Genomic DNA, 19,193 nt, shown 5'->3' with positions numbered 1-19,193 from the left:
GTATCCTTTTCCCCAAATCCCTATTTCCTTGAATTCAATGTTCTGTGGGTCGTAGGTCTGTTGCTGTTATTTTTTTACTGTAACTAATTGTCTAATAGTTACAGTCATCTAGAGAATGTCTTTAAAAAAGCAGTAGTTGCAGAGGGTATAAGGGTGAGCGAAGATTTCATTAAAACTCTGTAAAGGGTCTGTAGTTTTGGCTAAAAACTTTGGAGAAATTTCTGCTGTGAAAACTAAAAGCTGTAATCTGTTCCGTAGCTGTTTGTAACATCATTTATTTTCCGATTATAAACATCCACTGCATCATAGAAAAACTCAAAAGATGTTGATGTCTCATAGACCTCTGAAAGCCACGGCTGTTAGTCACATGTTTAATTGCATTGTCATGCGATCTGAGTAAATCCACATCGGGTTAACTTCAGATCAAACAGATTCAGCTAACAGGCTTTGGCACACTTGAGAGAGCAGGCAATGTGAAGTAAATCCTCTTTATTTTTTACTTGAATAGGGATTGGGGGTTTGTTCAGCACACTTATTCTGAGGATTGTGTGAGAGAAAGATAGCGGCTGAGATTCTGCGAGTGTTTTCGGCTTGTTTGTTACTATTCTCGGTTAAAAGGCATTTGTGTCAAGTGGATGCTGGCTTGTGTGGCAGAGGTAACATTTCCCTTTACTGTAATTTATCTGAAATGTCTTGCATACATGTAGTTTTTTTTTTTTTTTTTTTTTCTTCCCCTCTTTAGCTTGTCACCTCCATGTCTTACTTACTTTTTCAGCTTTCTCATGATGACTAACTGAGCCACTCGTTCAACTCGACTATTTATATTGAGTTTCGCGCCCCGACAGAGCGGCCTTTTTACTTCTGAATGAGGATTGTCCTGTGTGCTGAGGATTAATCATCGCTTATGATGACACGAACAAAAACACTGACATTGCAGATGCCACATTGGCACTGGCATGCACCATAATAACCATTGTTTATTCCAGTTTACAAAATAGTATTTATTTAAAAAATAATTTAAGCGACCTCTTTCCGGACGCCCTTCACTGCCATTATGTGTTATTCGACACCCATGATCTGTATAATGTCTCCATGTTATATTTGTTTACTTCTGGTCTCAGAAAAACCTGTGGCACAGTTCCGCATTGACATTGAGATTTGAATAATCAACTCGGAAAAAGAAAGAAATGGATGAAAATGTGATGGAAATTTGGTGAGAAGCGATGAGTTTTGGCAAAATAATAATAAATGTCCTTTTAATTTATATTGAACATTTTTAAAGTAATTGTTCATATCAGTTTCCAATGTCTAGAGAAGTACAGGTTGTGTTTTCTGAATAAGCTCTTTGTATGGTCCTCTAATGATGCACTGTAGGCAAACTTTGTATCTGAGAATTAGGACACACTGGTCCGATAAACAGCTGCTGCTGAAAGAGAACAAAGGTACTAAACTAAAGTAGTTTTTTTTTATTTCATTCACTACATTTGTAAAGTGTTGGATCCATAACCAAGTGTCAAATCTATTTATTCCCTTTATTGTGTCTAAAATTTGAAGCCTTTTTTTCTCCTTAGGTTGCAGTTTTAGCTGAATATGTTCAGCGGATGAAATTTCAGTACTTCCCTTGTGTCTAAGTTACCCTTTCAAAGATGGCCTTGTATCAAGTGATCTATACAGTAATACAGTTTAGTAAGTTCAAACTGTGGTAAACCATCTGATTGTACAAGTGCACTAATTTTATCTGGATTAATTTGATGGGAGCCTGAAGTGTAGTCCACTTATTATTCCTTATGACACCTTCTGTTGAACAGACCTTGTCTTCCTTTACTTTTAATATTGCCTTTTTTCATTATTATGAACTTATTTAGGCCAGGGCACGTCCCCTTGATTTAATTACACTGGTCTCTGCCAGAAGATGACTGCGGAAGTTTTTTGCATAGAAAATAGATTGTGTTGGTCTACTTTTTCTTTATGGAATCAGACATCTAATTCAGATAAGGTGGTTGAGATCTTGTTAACTGCTACTTTCCAACAAAATAAGTGAAGTTGGTTAAGTTTACATTTTTTGCTTGTTTACAGCTGCCTAATTTATGTTTAGAGATATGTGTTGAGTATTAAAATATGATTATAACTCCAATTGTTTGTGGGGCGTTGGGGAATGTTGCATTTTTTTTTTATATTCCTGTACTAATTGGCTGTTGAGGAACATATGGTAACTTCTGACCTTCAACTGTGGAAAGTTGATTTGAAAAAGCTTTGGGTTTTAACATTATGTTCTTGTTGTTCACAAAGTCTGCTGGAGGAGACATGTGGCTGTCATGTTGTCTGCCAGACAGTACTGTGGCTATTTATCTACTTGTCTGAGTCAAGCTTTTGTCCCTGTAGGATATTTTCTCGCCGTTGCTTCAAGTGCATTTTTGGCAAGTATAGAATCTGTTGGTGTTAGACCGGAGTGTGAAGCTGCTTGTTGGTGAGATTTCATTACTAACGCACTCTGCCAGCGTGAAAATGTCAGGCTGTGGCGTCAGAGGGTGGGCGGAAACGCGTGTTCTCACCTCTGACAGTTTTAGCCATCTTTCATGTCCAAGCAGAGTTGATTAGTCACTAAGTAACCCATTGCTTCCCTTAATGACTTGATGTAGCTATTTCACTTTTCTCGTTGTCTTTATTCAGAATATATGGAATTTACTTATTTATTATTCTGAGACCATCTTTATTTTTTCTCGGTGCACTTATTGGTTAAGCCAACTGACCAATGACAGGAGAGTTGCAAATGTCATCCCAAGTGGTGTCGTGGTATTTGCAACTAAGAATTCAGCACAAGGCTTTTTGTGCTGTTATGTGGTTGGAGATGGTTCTTATTGCCATTGCATATTTGTGATTTTTGCATGTTCCCACTGCAAGCAAATGGGTATTAAATCAGTTACATCTCACTTATTTATTTTTTTGTTGGTCAGGGTCATGGTAGATCCAGAGCCTAGCCAAGGAGCACTAGGAAAATGCATCTTAATATGTCTCATATTTAATTCACACAATTAACCCGGCCAGTCTAACAAGTAGCATATTTATGAAAGGTGGAAGGAAACCAGAGAACCTGAAGGAAATGTGCAGTAAAACATGCAGCATTCCAACACATACTGCAGAATTAAAAAATATACTCATAGTGCAACACTAGTTGTTGCCTCATTTAAAATAAGGACCAAAGTAATTTCTGGGATTTGAGAATGTTATAGTTCCTTACGACTTACAGATATGTACAGCTTCCCAGGTCTACTTCATGTAATTAACATCAGATATTTTTTTTCTTTCAAACAAGCAAGTATTTGTTTTAAAAAAAAATTATGAATAGTTAATTGTCCTAATGTCTGATTTTTGTAAAGCTTTGTGTTTGGATTATACAAAGCAGTCAGCAGGATTGGGACTCACCAGCTGTTACATAATCAGTCCGCTTTCAAAGGAATGGAAACCTTGGCCCCTTCTTAAAAATGTTAGCCACAGCTCGCTCAGGAACAAGCACTGGCTCAGTGTCAATGGAAAAGGTCTTAACTCTAATTTCCCCCAGAAGTACTGCCACTGCACCATAACTTAGTGTCAGTTAGGACTGGAAGATATATCGATATTGTGCTAAATGGTTTTGTAATAAGACATTTTTTATGTAAATTTTTTAGCATATGGAATATGTTCCTGTATTCCACTTGAATTTTCTAATCTGGATAAGTCGGTATGACCCAGTGCTTTTGAACTGTAGTTGTGAACTGGCTGTCTGTAACACTAGTATGGTTTTAGAGCTCAGAGTGAGACAACAGAAATGATTAGCAGTGTACCATGGGAGGAAGTCATTCAGTGCACTGTTGCATTGTGTAACCATTAAGAGCTGCGCTCGCGAAGCATGAGAAACGTTAAAGCCGCGTTTGCTCCCCTGTGTAATGTGAGATTATGAGTCTGGTGGGTGTCTGTGCCTTCTAAAAAGCACCGTTCAATTTTCATTCATCTTCAAAGCCTTCATATACCAAATCATTTGGGCTTAACAGGGTTTTGTAATTGTTGAGACAGAGAAATGAGATTCAAAATTCTAATTCAATTGGCATTTCGAAAATGTGCTCAATTCCTTAATGGATTTCGAGCAAATGGCCGTGCAGATAACTGGACCTTTAACAGCCTAATGCCATTATGAGAGATTTGACTTTCTATAAATCCATCAAAATCTTCATTTGATTTTGAATGATTGGTTGGCGCCATCACAATATCCTTGCAAGCGTTAGCTGCTGTGATACCAATGATCCAAATATTTATCAAATGTTTTTCACAGGTTATTGATTGTCAACAGCCTGCATTAGTGATTAGATAATAATACTGTGTTGTCGAAATGAGCAGCCCTGGTGTTAGTCACTGTAGTAAAGCTTGGCCGACTCTTTACATGACGCAGATTTGAAGCCATGACACCATGAAAAGCTTAAATCAAAGATATGCCCCACACTATCCAGTGACTGGCTTTTTTTTTTTAAAGCAGTGTGACCAAAACCATATCTTTGTATCCTGTTCAGAGAGGTGGGAATACACTGTGTAATGGCTAAACATTTCCTAGGTGATGGCTGGAGTTGTTAGGGTAAACATTTCGGCGGATTTTAGAGCCTGTGTGTGTACATGTTTGTCTCTTCTTGGAACTGGGTGACAAGCTTGTTTACCAGCATTTTGTGTCTGACCAAAATCACGTGATCAGGCATGTTTAATAGAGCTTACTCTCAGCTCCTAGAGACATCCAACCATCTGGGCGCTAAGGAGCATCTTACTGTACAAGTTAGGTTTTCCTGCCAGACTAATCCCAGCGTCTGATCTGGCTAATCTGTCAGCCTACCCACGGACAAACAAGAACATTGGGCTGTTTATGATGGACTACAGTAAAATTTGAATATTAATATTTTAAATCAAGATGTGATATTTGATTGTGTAAAAGATTGATTTTAATAAGTAAATTGTGAATTGAATTTTTGGGCGTAACTTGTTGGACATTAAGTTTCCCTTAGTTTTAATGCTATTAAGCCATCACTGATAGCTAAATAGTGGGAAATGATGCAGCAGAGCTTAAATCTTGTAGCCAAGAAGCAACTTCTAACTTGTTCTGCCTTTTCATCTGTGTGCTCAAACATATCAACTTCTATTAGTTCTACATTTATTTTAATACCACTATATACGCCATTGTACTCCTCATCTCATACAGCATTCGAGTCGTGTTTTTGTTGTCTCCACTACATCTACATTTCTTCTCAATTAGAGTATTCAAATTTGTCACAGGGAAAACCTGAGCATATACCATTATGTAACTGCGTTAGCCACACTATATAGGCAAAAGTATTGGGACACTTAACTTTTCCAGCCATATGTAGTTCGTCCCCAAACTGTTACCACGAAGTTTGAGGCACACAGTTATATAGGACCTCTATAAATGTGGTAGCATTAAATCTTTCTATCACTTGAACTTGGAGACCCAAACCTATTCCAGCATAACAATGCCCCTGTGCACAAAGCTAGCTCCATATAGCTATATTTTACATGGGTTGAAGTGGAAGAGCTTGAGAGGCCTACTATAGAGTCCTCTTTACCCTACAACAGTATCAGTACCATTCAGTGTACCACTGCAGCAGACTGTAATTAATATAAACAGTCTGCTGCAGTGGTACACTGAATGGTACACTTCAACAATAATAAAACTATAATGGCTGGACGTTAGTTACCCAAATGAGTATGGGTTCCATTTTGAGTATGGTTCCTCGCAAGTTTTCTTTCTCATACCATTTCTTACTCGTACGATTTTAGGGAGTTTTTTTTTTTACACTGTTGCCACTGACTTGCACATTAGGAGCCCCAAAAGGGACTTTTAATACATTTATATTTGTAACCTACTTGTCTCTAAAGCTGCTTTGGGACAGTGCCCTTTTAAAAGCACTATACAAATAAAATAAAATGGAATTGAATTGGAGGATATTTATACAGAAAATAGGGACTAAATGTGGAATGAGATGTGGAAAATCATTTATAAACCTTATGGTCAGGTGTTCACAAACATGTCCATATACTGCAACTGACCAATAAACACCAGAATAGTGAAACCTACTCCAGATCTTTCAATACATGTACATATTTAACGTGCATCAGGGTGTTTTTTTTTTTTTTTTTTCTCTTCTTTAAACAAGTCCAAAGCTTTGAGTTTTTGTCAGATTGCTAAAATGTTTTCCTGCTCAGTACATCTTAATTTAGTTTGTAATTAAAGACAGATGTAAAATCTAGGCCTGACAATCTTTCACTTTCATTCTCCTTTACTCTCCACTACACCCATGTACTTATTAGAGCACTGCCCTTAAATCTCTTTGTTTAACGCATGCATGGGCGTTGACTGAAGCCATGTGCATTTCAGGCAAAAATGATTTCTGATTTTTCAAAGTGTTGCTTGGATAATATTCACATACATAAACAAACATAAAGTATAGGTGTAAACTTTTATCTGCTGCTGTGAACGTGGATGTTTAGTGTACTCTGTGGTTACTAAACCCTAGTTTACTGTATTTTTGTGTTTTTAGATGGCAGTGATGGAAAAAAAAATTAGAAACTCAAGCTGTATGAAGCTGCTGAAAGAATGTAATTATACTTGTCTCTTAGAGTGGCTTTAAGTTCTAAATATTGTCTTTTTCTATCTCATTTCTTCCAGATCTGCTGAAGTGTGAATCTTCACACCCTGCTGATATGTTTACAAGCGAGGGAAAGACAAGACGCTGACCTCTTCTCCCACAAAAATCTATTGGAAAAACCAACGGCTGTTTTGTACTGTGAATGCTAAAGTGAAGATTAGAACCCCCACCCTCCCAACACCACCAGCTTGAGGCCCACTGCATGAACGTCTGCAAGATTCCATAAACAAGTTCTTAGAGATAGGGTGTGGATGAGAGAGGTGTGAAAAGTAGAGGACGAGTGTGTAAGTCAGCCTGGAACAGCTCTATTTAAATTCATGATCTCCCCTCCACCATTTGGTGGTGCTTTAAAAGCCTGAAACTCAGAGCAAGCTAAGGAATTAGGTCATGCTAGCCCATGAAAGAGCTCTTTTTGGACATTTTATTCTTGTCTTGTCTGTTTTTGAGAGTATGACCCTGTGGTTCGTGTTAATGGGACAGACTGGTTACTGAAAGCCAATTCCACTATGTCCTGGAAAAGGAACTACTTTGCATCAGGCAGCAGTGGGCTGCAGGGCATCTTTACCCCACGCACCATGACCTCCATTGCTCCCAGCAAAGGGCTTAGCAATGAGCCAGGACAGAACAGCTGCTTCCTGAACAGCGCTCTGCAGGTAATACACACTTGTTTTTATTCTTTTTTTGCAAAAAGTCAGTCATAACCGTCACTAATTCTGGCAACATGCTTCTTTTGTGTGTTAGAACCCAAGCAAATCTCTAGGATTGGACAAACTACAAAAGTGGTTTTCTGGTTGCAAAATAAACCAGCATATAATTGCATTTAGTATGAGCCTATGATCACCATAGACCAGGGAGAATTTTAGCTGTAAGTTGTTACTCAGCAAATATCCATCAGCAAAGTGTAATAATTCACATCACTGAATAAAATGCAAAAATGGATGCATGTTAACTATGGCTGCAGCTATTAATTATTTAAGTATTCTACCAATTATTCTATCGATTAATCGAGTAATCAGGTAAAAAGTACTTTTTCTTTATTAAAAAGCAACACTAATATACAAGAGAAAACAAGACGCGTCTCAAACAAAGTACTTTGTTTCCTTTTTGGAAAAATTTACATTTTTAATTGCTGAAATTGCATACAAGAATATCGGTGCAAACTAAACCCTCCTCTTACTTAATGAATCATTTCAGCCTTAATCTTAATCAAAATTATGAGAATGACTTAAATGAAAGTTACAATAATGATTTCAGGATCAAACAGTAATCATGAACTAATTATAGTGTTTATATCTTAATGCGGTTATCTAAAACTGAGAGAGAGAGAGAGAGAGAGAGAGAGAGAGAATATTGCTCTTTTAGCCTTTCTCGCTCTCTCTTTAGGCTGTGACATCTCAGTTTGATGATGAGGCAAATTCTTTTGTTTTGCACCACACAATGCTATTATATGTTTTTAAGATCAAAATTTATTTTAGTGTTGATATGTTCCAGGTTTAGATTTCATTAGGACCAGGAGATTGATTATGATTATGAAATGTATACATTTGAAGGCGAGATTAACATTGGATGTGATTGGAACGCTTATTTCTCAGATGACAAGTGGCCCTTATCACGTAATGTAGGGAAGAAGAGCCTGGCAAAGGTTTTTCTCAAATAAACAGGTCATTTTCACAGTACAAATACTAAATGTTCAATGAACCAATTCAGTTCAATTTTAAAGTTATTTGACAGGCCTAGATGCTAAAGATACACTTCATGAACAAAAGTTTGTGGACACTTGAACATAAAATTTATATGTGCTTTTTGAACATCCTATTTTACATTTAGTCCTCATTTGCCTTTATTATAATCACTATTCCATTCTTTTGAGAAGATGTTCACTAGATTTTGGAGTTTGCTTGTGAAGATCTGTGCTCGTTCACCCACGAATACGTTATTAAAGTCAGGAACTGATGTATGTGAGGTGACTAGGTCTGGGGTGTAATCAGCTTTCAATCCAACCCAAATGTGTTCAGTAGGGTTAAAGTCAAATCTGTATAGCAGGCCACTCAAAATCTTCCAATTCAATCCATGTAAACCATAGCTTCATGGAGCTCACATTGTGCACAGGAGCATTGTCATGCTGGAACAGGTCTTAGTCTCCGAGTTCAAGTGTAAGGAATTTTTAAATACTACTGCATCCAAAGACATCCTATACAAATGTGTGCCTCAGACTTTGTTGTATCGGTTTAGGAAAGAACCATAAATGGCTGAAAAAGTCAGATGTCCAAATTACATTTTTTTTTTGGTGAATATATTGTCAGATGTATTCCTTAAATGTGAATACATCTGTGAAATTGTGAAATTTAGCCATATATTACTGACCTGCACCAGGAACTTTATAATAATCATTGTTCGGCTATGCTGTATGCTGATTCCAGTATTTGAAGCCTGCTGATTACAGGGCAACCCGGTAGTGTTTATCCACACCAAAATAGTATTTTTCATACTTTTTAATTTCTCAACCACCCAGCTTGGAAAAATGTGTTATTCCTAATCAGTATTTGCTAACACATTTCAGCTGTAGACATCATGATTCACATAGCAGTGTGCTCAGTGGGCTGACAGAGTCTTGTGGCGTTTGAGTTGTATATTTTCATATATAAAAGATATGCGCTTTGCTAAACATGTGTAAATCAGTCTGTCAAATTTCTTGAGGTGAAGCAACTGTCTTTCTTCGAATAATAACAATAATGATAATTAGCTAGGTGCTGTATGAGGTTTTTTGCCTCTTGTTTAAATGACATTAAATTACACCCAGCTCACCTGCTATTTCTTGCACGGCGATGACTCAAGGCTATGTGCAATAAACCACACAAACAACTGTCATGCACACCCTGGCCTGGACAATAATTACCCTGTGCACAAACCTGCTATTAGGTCCCCTCTATTTTTAGATTACTATATGACTTGCTATATGGATTTTAAGCTGCTTAGCCAGCTAATAATACATTCGAAGCTACAAATTAGTGTCAGTTATGAGCTGGAGGAGGAGGAAGTGGCTGAGCCGTTGTATTGTATTGTCTGGTACTATGAGGCACGACTATATGTCGAGACAGCAATTCGCAAGGCCGGGGGCGAAAACAGTAATTTCTTCGTCTGGAATTAAATGCAGTACTTTAATGAGCCTTTATTAATATACTCTTTGAGGATCGTATTTCTGCCTGCACTGGTCCCTGGGCGATTAAGTGCAGCTACAGACCCATGAAAAGTGTTCATGCTGCGAGGAGAAGCTCTAATCAGGAAAATGCCAGAGGTGCACGAGGCTCTCGCCACAGGACTAGCTTATGATGATGTAGAATTTTAGTCTGCAAATAACTCTGAGTTTACTTCTGTTTAATTTTATTAATTAGTTAAATGATTGGAACTAATCTGGCAATCTTTCCGATCTATGTCTGTCTGTCTGTCTGTCTGCCTGCCTGCCTGCCTGCCTGCCTGCTTGCCTGCCTGTCAGTCTGTCTGCCTTTCTGTCTGTCTATCTTGTGTACTTATGTACATACTTACTTACTTACTTACTTACTAACTTACTAAATCAGTTGAGTAGGCTTGATTTAAAAAATTTAAATAATTTATGTATTTAAGCTCCATGTTTCCAGACATGTTGTCATTTAAACTTAATGATCACTCTCTTAACTTTTAACATTTCCTCATTACAGCTTTAAAGGTTGGCATGATTTTAAACAGTCGGCTCTCATAACATCTACTGCATACTTGACTAGTGTGTAGTGCCTTATAAACAGGTTATTAAGTTTTATTTGAAGCCTTATGGCCTTATGTTGAGACTGTGTTTTGTTTGTTAACTGACTCATATTTTCTAATTATTCACTTACTAAAACCTGACTGCAAAAGAGTATTTATGTTTTCATTAATGCCTTTGGAGGCTGAGCAGAGGTTACTCATCTGCTTGCAAGCTGTAAAGTGTGTGTGAGACACTTCATACCTGTGGCCTAATCTAGTCCATCAAACTTAATATCTCATTACAGTTTTCTTTTTTTGTATAATGTGAGCATATTATCTTGTGTCTGTTGAGACACTATTAAAGGCTCAAATATAAAATTTCTGGGTCCCAAAAACCAAATGGAAATATTCTCAGAAATAAACCAAATGGAATCTTCTTCAGAAATAAATGACACATTGTCCAACATTTATTATTTTTTCCCTGTTGTATTTTGTGAATGATTCTGTACTGTAGAACTTTTCAATGAACGTTGTGAAATTGGCTCCCTGGAAAACACACACACACACACACACACACACACACACACACACACACACACACACACACACACACACACACACAAATGAGACGTGATCTGCACTGACACTCTTAACCATGTGAAAATGTCTTTTAATTTCCTCACTGACCTGCAGACGAGACAATTTTAAAGCCAAGGGCAGAGTCAAGGATACAGAATTGTGGAAAAGAACGGAAAAGCCTGGGGAGAGAAGGGACAGTGTTGTGTCTAGGCTTCTCATATTTACAAACGGTCTTATTTTCCCTGTCCCGCCCCTGCTGACTCAGTGATCCGCTGTGTTGCTCAGGAGGGCCGGATACTGTATGCAATCAGCACTTTCCTGTTGTTTCCAGAGGACACCAGGTAGCGGGTTTGAATGTGTCTAGAAGCTCAATAATACTTGTGTGTTGTATAGCTTGCTGTAAAGAGTATAAGACAGGAGGCATGTGTTTAAAAAATACTGTGATTCTACCTGTTTACTCAGTTCCCTCTACTCTTCCTTAGATTCATTAAATCTAGGTTTTTCAGCAATTTTCTTTCTTTTCTTCTTTCCATACTTCCTTACCTACCTACTTACCTAGATAATTAACAGTTTAGACTTTGTATTACCCTCAAACAAGGTCAAAGTTCTTGCATATTTCAGTGAGTAAAAATGTTTGAATTAAATAAAGAGATAACATGCTAGCCCACTCACATTTATGGGCAAACACACACACACACACACACACACACCCATGCACAAATGTACAGGAAGCAGATATAGTTGGAGACAAAAACCATTGAATGGCACTTACCAGCCTGTAGCTATTCTTTCCTCTTTCCTTCTCTCCCTCCATCTCTCTTCCTCTTCCTGTCCTCACTATCTCATGCATGTAATGCTCACCACAATGGTGTCATTTTCTTCAAAGTGCAATCTCTAATGTGCAAGATACACACAGTTCTACACATTTTGTTGAGTTCTAAACCCTCAGACCATTTGGATCTTCGATGTATTTGATTGTGGCTACCGTTTCCTTGGAATTTCTTAAATTTTTTATGTATAGTTTTAGTGATTTGGATGGATGATTGTAATGAATCTTGAACATGGAATAAATCTGTAAATCAATTTTTAAGCAGCTTTGAAGTGAATCATGTTAAGCTCTGTACTTTTGCAGAAATGCTCCCCTGCTGAGCTTGAGCTGGTCTGAGAAAGATGGGTCAGTCTGGCACAGCAGTAATGAACAGCTGAGGCTGAGCTCACTGTTCTGTGACCTATCATCACCGTACCGTTATTCTTCATTACTTGTGCCATTTGATTTCTGAACCACAGTGGGGGATGTTAGCTGTATTTTTCTGCTGGTGCTGTTGATGTTGAGTTTTCATCTTTGTCAGTGCTTGAATCGACTGTTCTGGAGGCCCTTTGGCTTCTATAGCAACTGTCAAAGATAAATCAGTTTAAATTGGTCTGACATGAATGTATCCTGTAGATAATGAGGTAGATACATCAGCCAAACATTAAAAACCCAGTGACATGTGAAGTGTATAATGTTGAGTATCACGTTACAGTCGCACCGGTCAGCAAGTGAGCAGCCAGGTCCTAAAATTTATTTACCATCTGAGTGACTTTGACAAAGGCTCAATTTCGATGGCTATATGATGTATATAGCATCTTTAAAATAACAGGTCTTGTGGGGTGTTCCTGGTATGCAGTAGTTAGTTTATACCAAGGGATGGTGGCAGGTACATGGGAGTCTATCTGGTCTGATTCTACAAAAGAGCCTCTGTAGCATTATAGCATTAAATTATTGCTGGCTGTAATTAAAAGCTGTCAGAACACACACACTGCAATGCAGTTTGCTAGACATGGAGTTGCAGATTGGTCACTGATGACCACCAAAACACCAACAGTGGAAAAAGGTGGCCTGGTATGATTTAATAAAATTTTCTTCACGTGGAAAACTGGGTGCATGTACTGTATGTTGCTTATCTGAGGAAAATAAGGGGATGAAGGCAAAGCCGGTGGAGGCAGCGTGATGCTCTGGCCAAGGTTTTGCTGTAAAATGTTTCCTAATGGCAATGGCCCCATTCAGCAGTGTAACGCACCCTGCCACACTGCAGTCTGCATACTCTCTTGACCTCCAAATTACCCAGATCTAAATGTGATCAAGTAGTTTTGAGATGTGCCTTCACAAACAAGTTAAACTGACTTGAAGGATCTGGTGTGTGTGTGTGTGTGTGTGTGTGTGTGTGTGTGTGTGTATGAGATATATATATATATATATATATATATATATGAATTACAGTTTGGTTGGTCTTTAAAAGATTATTTTATGGTTGTGTGATATTTTGAGTCATTTATAATTTAGAAACTTTTTGAGAAATGTTTATTGAATCAAATCTGACAGATACATATTCTGGATTAGTAATACATTGTTACCACCTCTATTAACAAATACACAACAGGGACATAACATGAAATGTTTTTTTCATTAACAAATTTCTTTCTAAAGATTAGTAAAACATAAAACATGACTTAAACATGTTTCCCTACAATGTTTCTTTTCTTTAGCAGGGATTTTAACTTGGATCCTTTAGGTTACTGTATAGAAATGTAAGTGCTGAACTGCTGTACAATTAAGCAATAAGTAAGGTAAGAATAAAAATTTAAAAACATTTTGTGCTTTTGCACATGCTACACACACACACACACACACACACACACACACACACACACACACACACACACACACACACACACACACACACAACAGGTTAGACCTTAGAGCCTTTTCTGCTTCGACAGATGTGTGTGTGTGTGTGTGTGTGTGTGTGTGTGTGTGTGTGTGGTGGAAACTGACCAGCAGTTTGATGCCTGGGCAGTGTTTGTTTTGCTGCCACTCCAGATTTTCCCTCACATGGGGAACTGCTGGCTTATTCCTTGTGTTCCCTTTCTACTTTCTTTGATTTCATTTCAAGCTATATGTCATTTTTCCATGTCCATTATTATATCCATGCTGAACCAGGCATCCTGTACTGTAGGCTTTATTAAGTGCATAAGACAGCTGACATCTGATAGGTGAAGCAACTTTGCTTGTCCTATTGGAAGAGCTGGAGCAGTGCATCTGTGTGTTCTGCATAGGCAGAGATTTGTTGGTCGTGTCTTTGCTGTTGTTTTGGGTTCAGGACTGCTGTTCCAGCAGGTGTGGACTTGTCCAGACTTTTGCTGACTCTAATAAGAAATCATGTTTTTATAACTTGTTTGATGTTACTGGGAGAAAAAATGGAAAGAGTGGAAAGACACTGCAGTGCAGATTTGTGCAGCGTGTTAAATATTTGATAGCTGATCATGCTCTGATATTCAGCAGAACAGCAGGATTATTTGGTGTATGACTGATCAGAGTCTCGGAAGATCTAGCACACGTTGTTGCGATTGCTGCTCTGACAAGCTGAATGTTGTTGTTGACTTCACATCATGTGTGTTTTTGTTGTATTTTTTTCCGTTACAGGTCCTCTGGCACCTGGATATTTTCCGCAGAAGCTTCCGGCAGCTAACCACACACAAGTGCATGGAGGACTCTTGCATCTTCTGCGCTCTCAAGGTAAAGGCCAGCCTAATCGCATATTGCTCCCAGTGTTTGTAATCATTATTGACATTCGGTTCATATTTCCACGTGTTTCTTTCATACTTGGTTTCTCTATTCGGTCTGCACTAGTGGATTGCCGAGATCGGATCAATATTATGTAGGGAAGAAAATGTATTTCAGATTGATTTGAAGCCGTAGGGGTATCTTTGTGCCCAGGTTTAGTTTCCTTGAGTAGAAGCCGTTGCTGTGTCTTTTTACACGTACCACTTGAGACACGCATGGATGAAGGAGGAATAAATTATTTTGTTCCTTCTGTTACCATAACCTCAAACTCATTGTATTTGCAATCTGTCCATCTTTAATCATTTTTAGTTAATGTATTCAAAAAACAGCTGTGCTTTCTAGCCAAAGCTTAACAACTAGAGGTTTGTGTGCAGTGTGTGTGTGTGTGTGTGTGTGTGTGTGTGTGTGTGTGTGTGTGTGTGTGTCTATTCATATGCTCTGTGTTACTGCTCTAAAATATAAATAATACAAAAAAGTTTTACGGACTGATTTATTTGCTAATGGATTTGTTAGCATTCTTGTCTAATCCATTGATAGATGAATCTATGCTAAAGAGGAATAATGAGCAAAAGCGAAAAATTCTATAAAAATATATCAATAACTTGTTGTGGAGTGATATGATCAGTGTTTGCTGGAAGCTGATTCAAAATTCAAAATCCCTGAACCCTCGTCTTGTTGATATTAACTCTTTAATTATTGTCAGTTCAAATGTGATCTAAAAACTAAATCTGTATATCTGTTGTTAAATATACCTTGTCCTATGCTGTCTCACTAGGTGTATCCATAGATGAGGATAAGTTCCCTATTGAGTCTGGTTCTTCTTAGATTTCTTCCTTATGCCACTTTAGGGAGTTTTTTGAGACAATGTTCATTGATAAAAGCGCTATACAAATAAGAATGATTTGAATTAAATTAAATGGGCATCTCTCTCTCTCTCTCTCTCTCTCTCTTTCTCTCTTTCATATATATATATATATATATATATATATATATATATATATATATATATATATATATATATATATATATATATATATATATATAATTAGTTAGGTGTGTAAATCGTAAAATTCTTCAGGTACAGGGCTTTTGATTCGATATCGGAATGTAGTTAAAATCGTTCCTTTACGGACGTATAAAGTAGCGGACCGCAAGTTAGTCTTCACCCCTCACATTTAGAGCATCAACATATACTACACAACAATAGGATACACAACAATCCCAGGGGTTAAAAAAAAAAAAACTGAAGTTAGCGCAGTGTCGCTCCGTACTGGAAATAACATTACATTTGTTTTGCGCATGCATGAAAACTCGAAAAAATCTAGTGCTATGGTTAGCGGCTGGTTAGCAGCTAATGCTATAGATTTTTTTAGCGTTATATGTTTAGCTTCAAGAATTTCTACAGCACGATAAACCAAAAAACTTATAGAGAATTATTTTTATGGAGTTTTTGGTGGAAATAATTAAATTTATTAATAAATATATAATTATTAATTATAAAATGAAGTAAAATGTTAATACAGTACAGTACTGTATACATAAAATAGCATTTTAGGGTTTTTCCTTTTATCACAAGCACTTTTGGAACATAATCACCATGATAAAGAGGCGATTACTGTATAATAGATTAGTTTAGTTTAATTAGGGGTGTAATTGTACGGTTAGGGGGAACAAATGCAAAACATAATTACTTTTTTTAATGCATTTTACTATTAACTTTTGAACAGTTGATTGAATTGGACAGTTTGCATTTTTAAAACAATTTTAAATAAAATGCCTGCTTGGTTAAACTGTGTGTGTGTGTGTGTGTGTGTGTGTGTGTGTGTGTGTGTGTGTGTGTGTGTGTGTGTGTGTGTGTGTGTGTTTGTTTTTACATTTAGTATTTTCTAACTTATTTTAGCATACTTCATTAATTTACTCCTTCGATATGTGGGATTGTCAGGATTTTCTCCTTTTAAAATTAATTTTTGAAGCTAGTATTAGCCTTAGTCACTTCCTGGTTAGCGATCAACGCTATCATGCATGTGCAAAACAAATGTTATTTCTGGTACGGAGTGTGTAGCTACAGTGACACTGCGCTAACTGTAGTTCCTTTTTTATACTTCTTGTATTTTTGTGTATGTTTAAAAGTTTAATAATAATAATGAAATGGGCTCAAAGTGCGAGGCAAAGACTAAACAAACTTGCGGTCCCTCACTTAATGTGTTCCCAAGGCAACTGTGTTCCACACAAAATCAGTTGCATTTGGTAAACAAACCCGAAAGCCCTGTACCAAAAGGTTTACGTGTGAAAGAGAGAGAGAGAGAGAGAGGTTTTATTGTTTATTTAGTTACTACATTTTCTTTTTTACTGGTATATATGCAAAGTCTAATTATGATGGCTACAATAAATCAGGGCACCTGGCAACATCCAGAGAGCAGGGCGGAGAAAGAGGCAAATCAAATGGAAAGACGGAGAGCACTACAGGCATGGCCACGTGTTCACTCTGCATGCACAGCCGTTTACTTATCCGACTGTGTTTTCACCGGGTAAAACTTGGCAGTGGTCACTGTTTTTATCTCACTGAGCTGAGGAACAGAGTGAGGACAGATTAATCTCTCAGTGACTTGGCTGTCTTCATTCTCCCCTCATATGTTTAGCTGATCTCTAATTTACAACACAAATGTAGATAAACAGATTAATGTGCTTGCGTCTCTACATAGACCTGTATATCTGGTTAATGTATATAGCCCATAGGATACGTATGTGCTTTTGAACAAATTCACGTTCCTATTCATCCTGAAGGTGTTTAATAGGGTTGAGGTCAGAGCTCTATAGCAGGCACATCAAGATCCTCTCCAACCCATATAAACCACATGTTCATGCAGTTGGCTTTGTGCACAGGGGCATTGACATGCTGCAACGGTTAATGGTCTCCTAGTTTAAGTGACTTAATGTGCATTCAATGGCGTCCTATATAATTGTTTCCCTCCAGATTTTCGATAATAGTTTGGGAAAGAACCATGTATGGCTGGAACAGTTAGATATATTTATTTCTATTTAGTATGTTTTATCTCTAATGTGTTTTTCTTGTTGTGTTGTTGCAGAGCATCTTTGTGCAGTTTCAGTACAGCACAGAAAAGGTGTTGCCTTCTGATGCTCTGCGTACGGCTTTGGCCAAGACCTTTCAGGATGAGCAGCGCTTTCAGCTGGGCATCATGGACGACGCTGCCGAGTGCTTTGTAAGTGCCTGTAATGCTTGGATGATATTCAGGAAAAGGTTCTTGTTGAATCGATTGAACTATAATTTTAATAATTAACATCAATTAAACAAGTTAAGGTAACTTAAACATCAACTATAACACATACTTGCTTTCTGAGACAGTGAAGTCTAATGAGTGAAGGGTTTGCTATCTTGTCTCATTTTTAGAGCAGACATTTGTCTGAGTGGGTGTGAAGGTCATAATAATGTGGTTTTCGTGTAACTTGCGGGTAATTTACCGCTGCAAATTCAAACACATTATCTCCAGAAGGATGCACTGCACAGATGTGATTTTCCACTGCACCGAACTCTGAAAAGTGTGAAACGGAAAGACACGTGCAGTCGTTTTTATTCTGGATTCGCCCTGCGGTTACTTTGAGGGTCATTCTTGTTGCAAACAAGTCCGTATGTTGAAAGGGCAAAGAAAAGTAAGCACACTGAAGCTAAAGAAACATGTCAACAATACTAAATTATACATCATTCAGTACATGGACAATATTTAGCCAAATGTTTGTGGACACATGGACATCATGCCTATATGTGGGTATATTCTTCCCTAAACGGTGAAATAGATGAAGTTTAAAGCACACATTTGTTTATAATGCCTTTGTAAGATGTGGGATTATAATTTCCCCTAATTGGAACTAATGATGTCCAAATTTGTTCCAGCAAAGCGCATAGTTTGCAAAGAGTGGAACTAAATGTCCCAAACCCTGACCTCAACTTTAATGAATACCTTTGGAATCAACTAGAACGGGGACTGCACCCCAGACCTTCTCACCCAAAAATCAGTGCCTAACATAATGAATTCTCTTGTGGCTTAATGAGCACAAATTCTCACATCCATGCTTCTAATTGTAGTGTAAGCCTTTGCATAAGAGTGGAGGAATGGGATTCAACACGCACACAACTGTGTGATTGTCAGGTCAACAAACTTTTGTGTATATGTTTAAATGAATAGTGATAAGTGTCAGAACGGCCGTTTTAACAGGCGTGTTAAAAAAACGTGTAAAAATAATAGGAAAATAATCAATGTGGTGTAATGTGGCCTGACAGAAAAAAACAGAAAAATGTTATTATTTTCCTAAAACGGTTGTTTAATTATACCTATAGCACAGCAGTTTTTATTTAATAAAAATCAAAGATTTGTATATTTTTATCTTTATTATATGTAACATTTGTCATTTGCTGTATAAAGCCCACAAAACACATTGAGTTAATTCTGCAAGCTACCATATGGTCCCTCTTATAATGTTATTTAGGCAAATATTTTAGGCAAATTTACGTAAAGCCTTGCATCCTATTATAGATTCCAAAAGATTCCAAACACACACAAAAAAAAAAGATTAAATTCTGTTAGTAACAATTTTTT

General features: G+C 37.4%; 1 protein-coding gene across 1 annotated transcript in view; it reads left to right on the top strand.

Annotated features, from left to right (window-relative positions):
* usp54a (ubiquitin specific peptidase 54a) overlaps positions 1-19,193 on the top strand; it is a 61,835-nt gene that overhangs the window by 17,106 nt on the left and 25,536 nt on the right. The window contains 3 exon segments of the mRNA XM_046869332.1: positions 6,701-7,333; positions 14,440-14,532; positions 17,667-17,801. Of these exon segments, the coding sequence (XP_046725288.1) occupies positions 7,187-7,333; positions 14,440-14,532; positions 17,667-17,801 (375 nt within the window). The 5' untranslated portion in view covers positions 6,701-7,186.

The sequence above is a fragment of the Silurus meridionalis genome, chromosome 2 (assembly GCF_014805685.1).
Source record: "Silurus meridionalis isolate SWU-2019-XX chromosome 2, ASM1480568v1, whole genome shotgun sequence".
Taxonomy (NCBI): domain Eukaryota; kingdom Metazoa; phylum Chordata; class Actinopteri; order Siluriformes; family Siluridae; genus Silurus; species Silurus meridionalis.
This window is presented reverse-complemented; position numbering and strand designations above follow the sequence as displayed.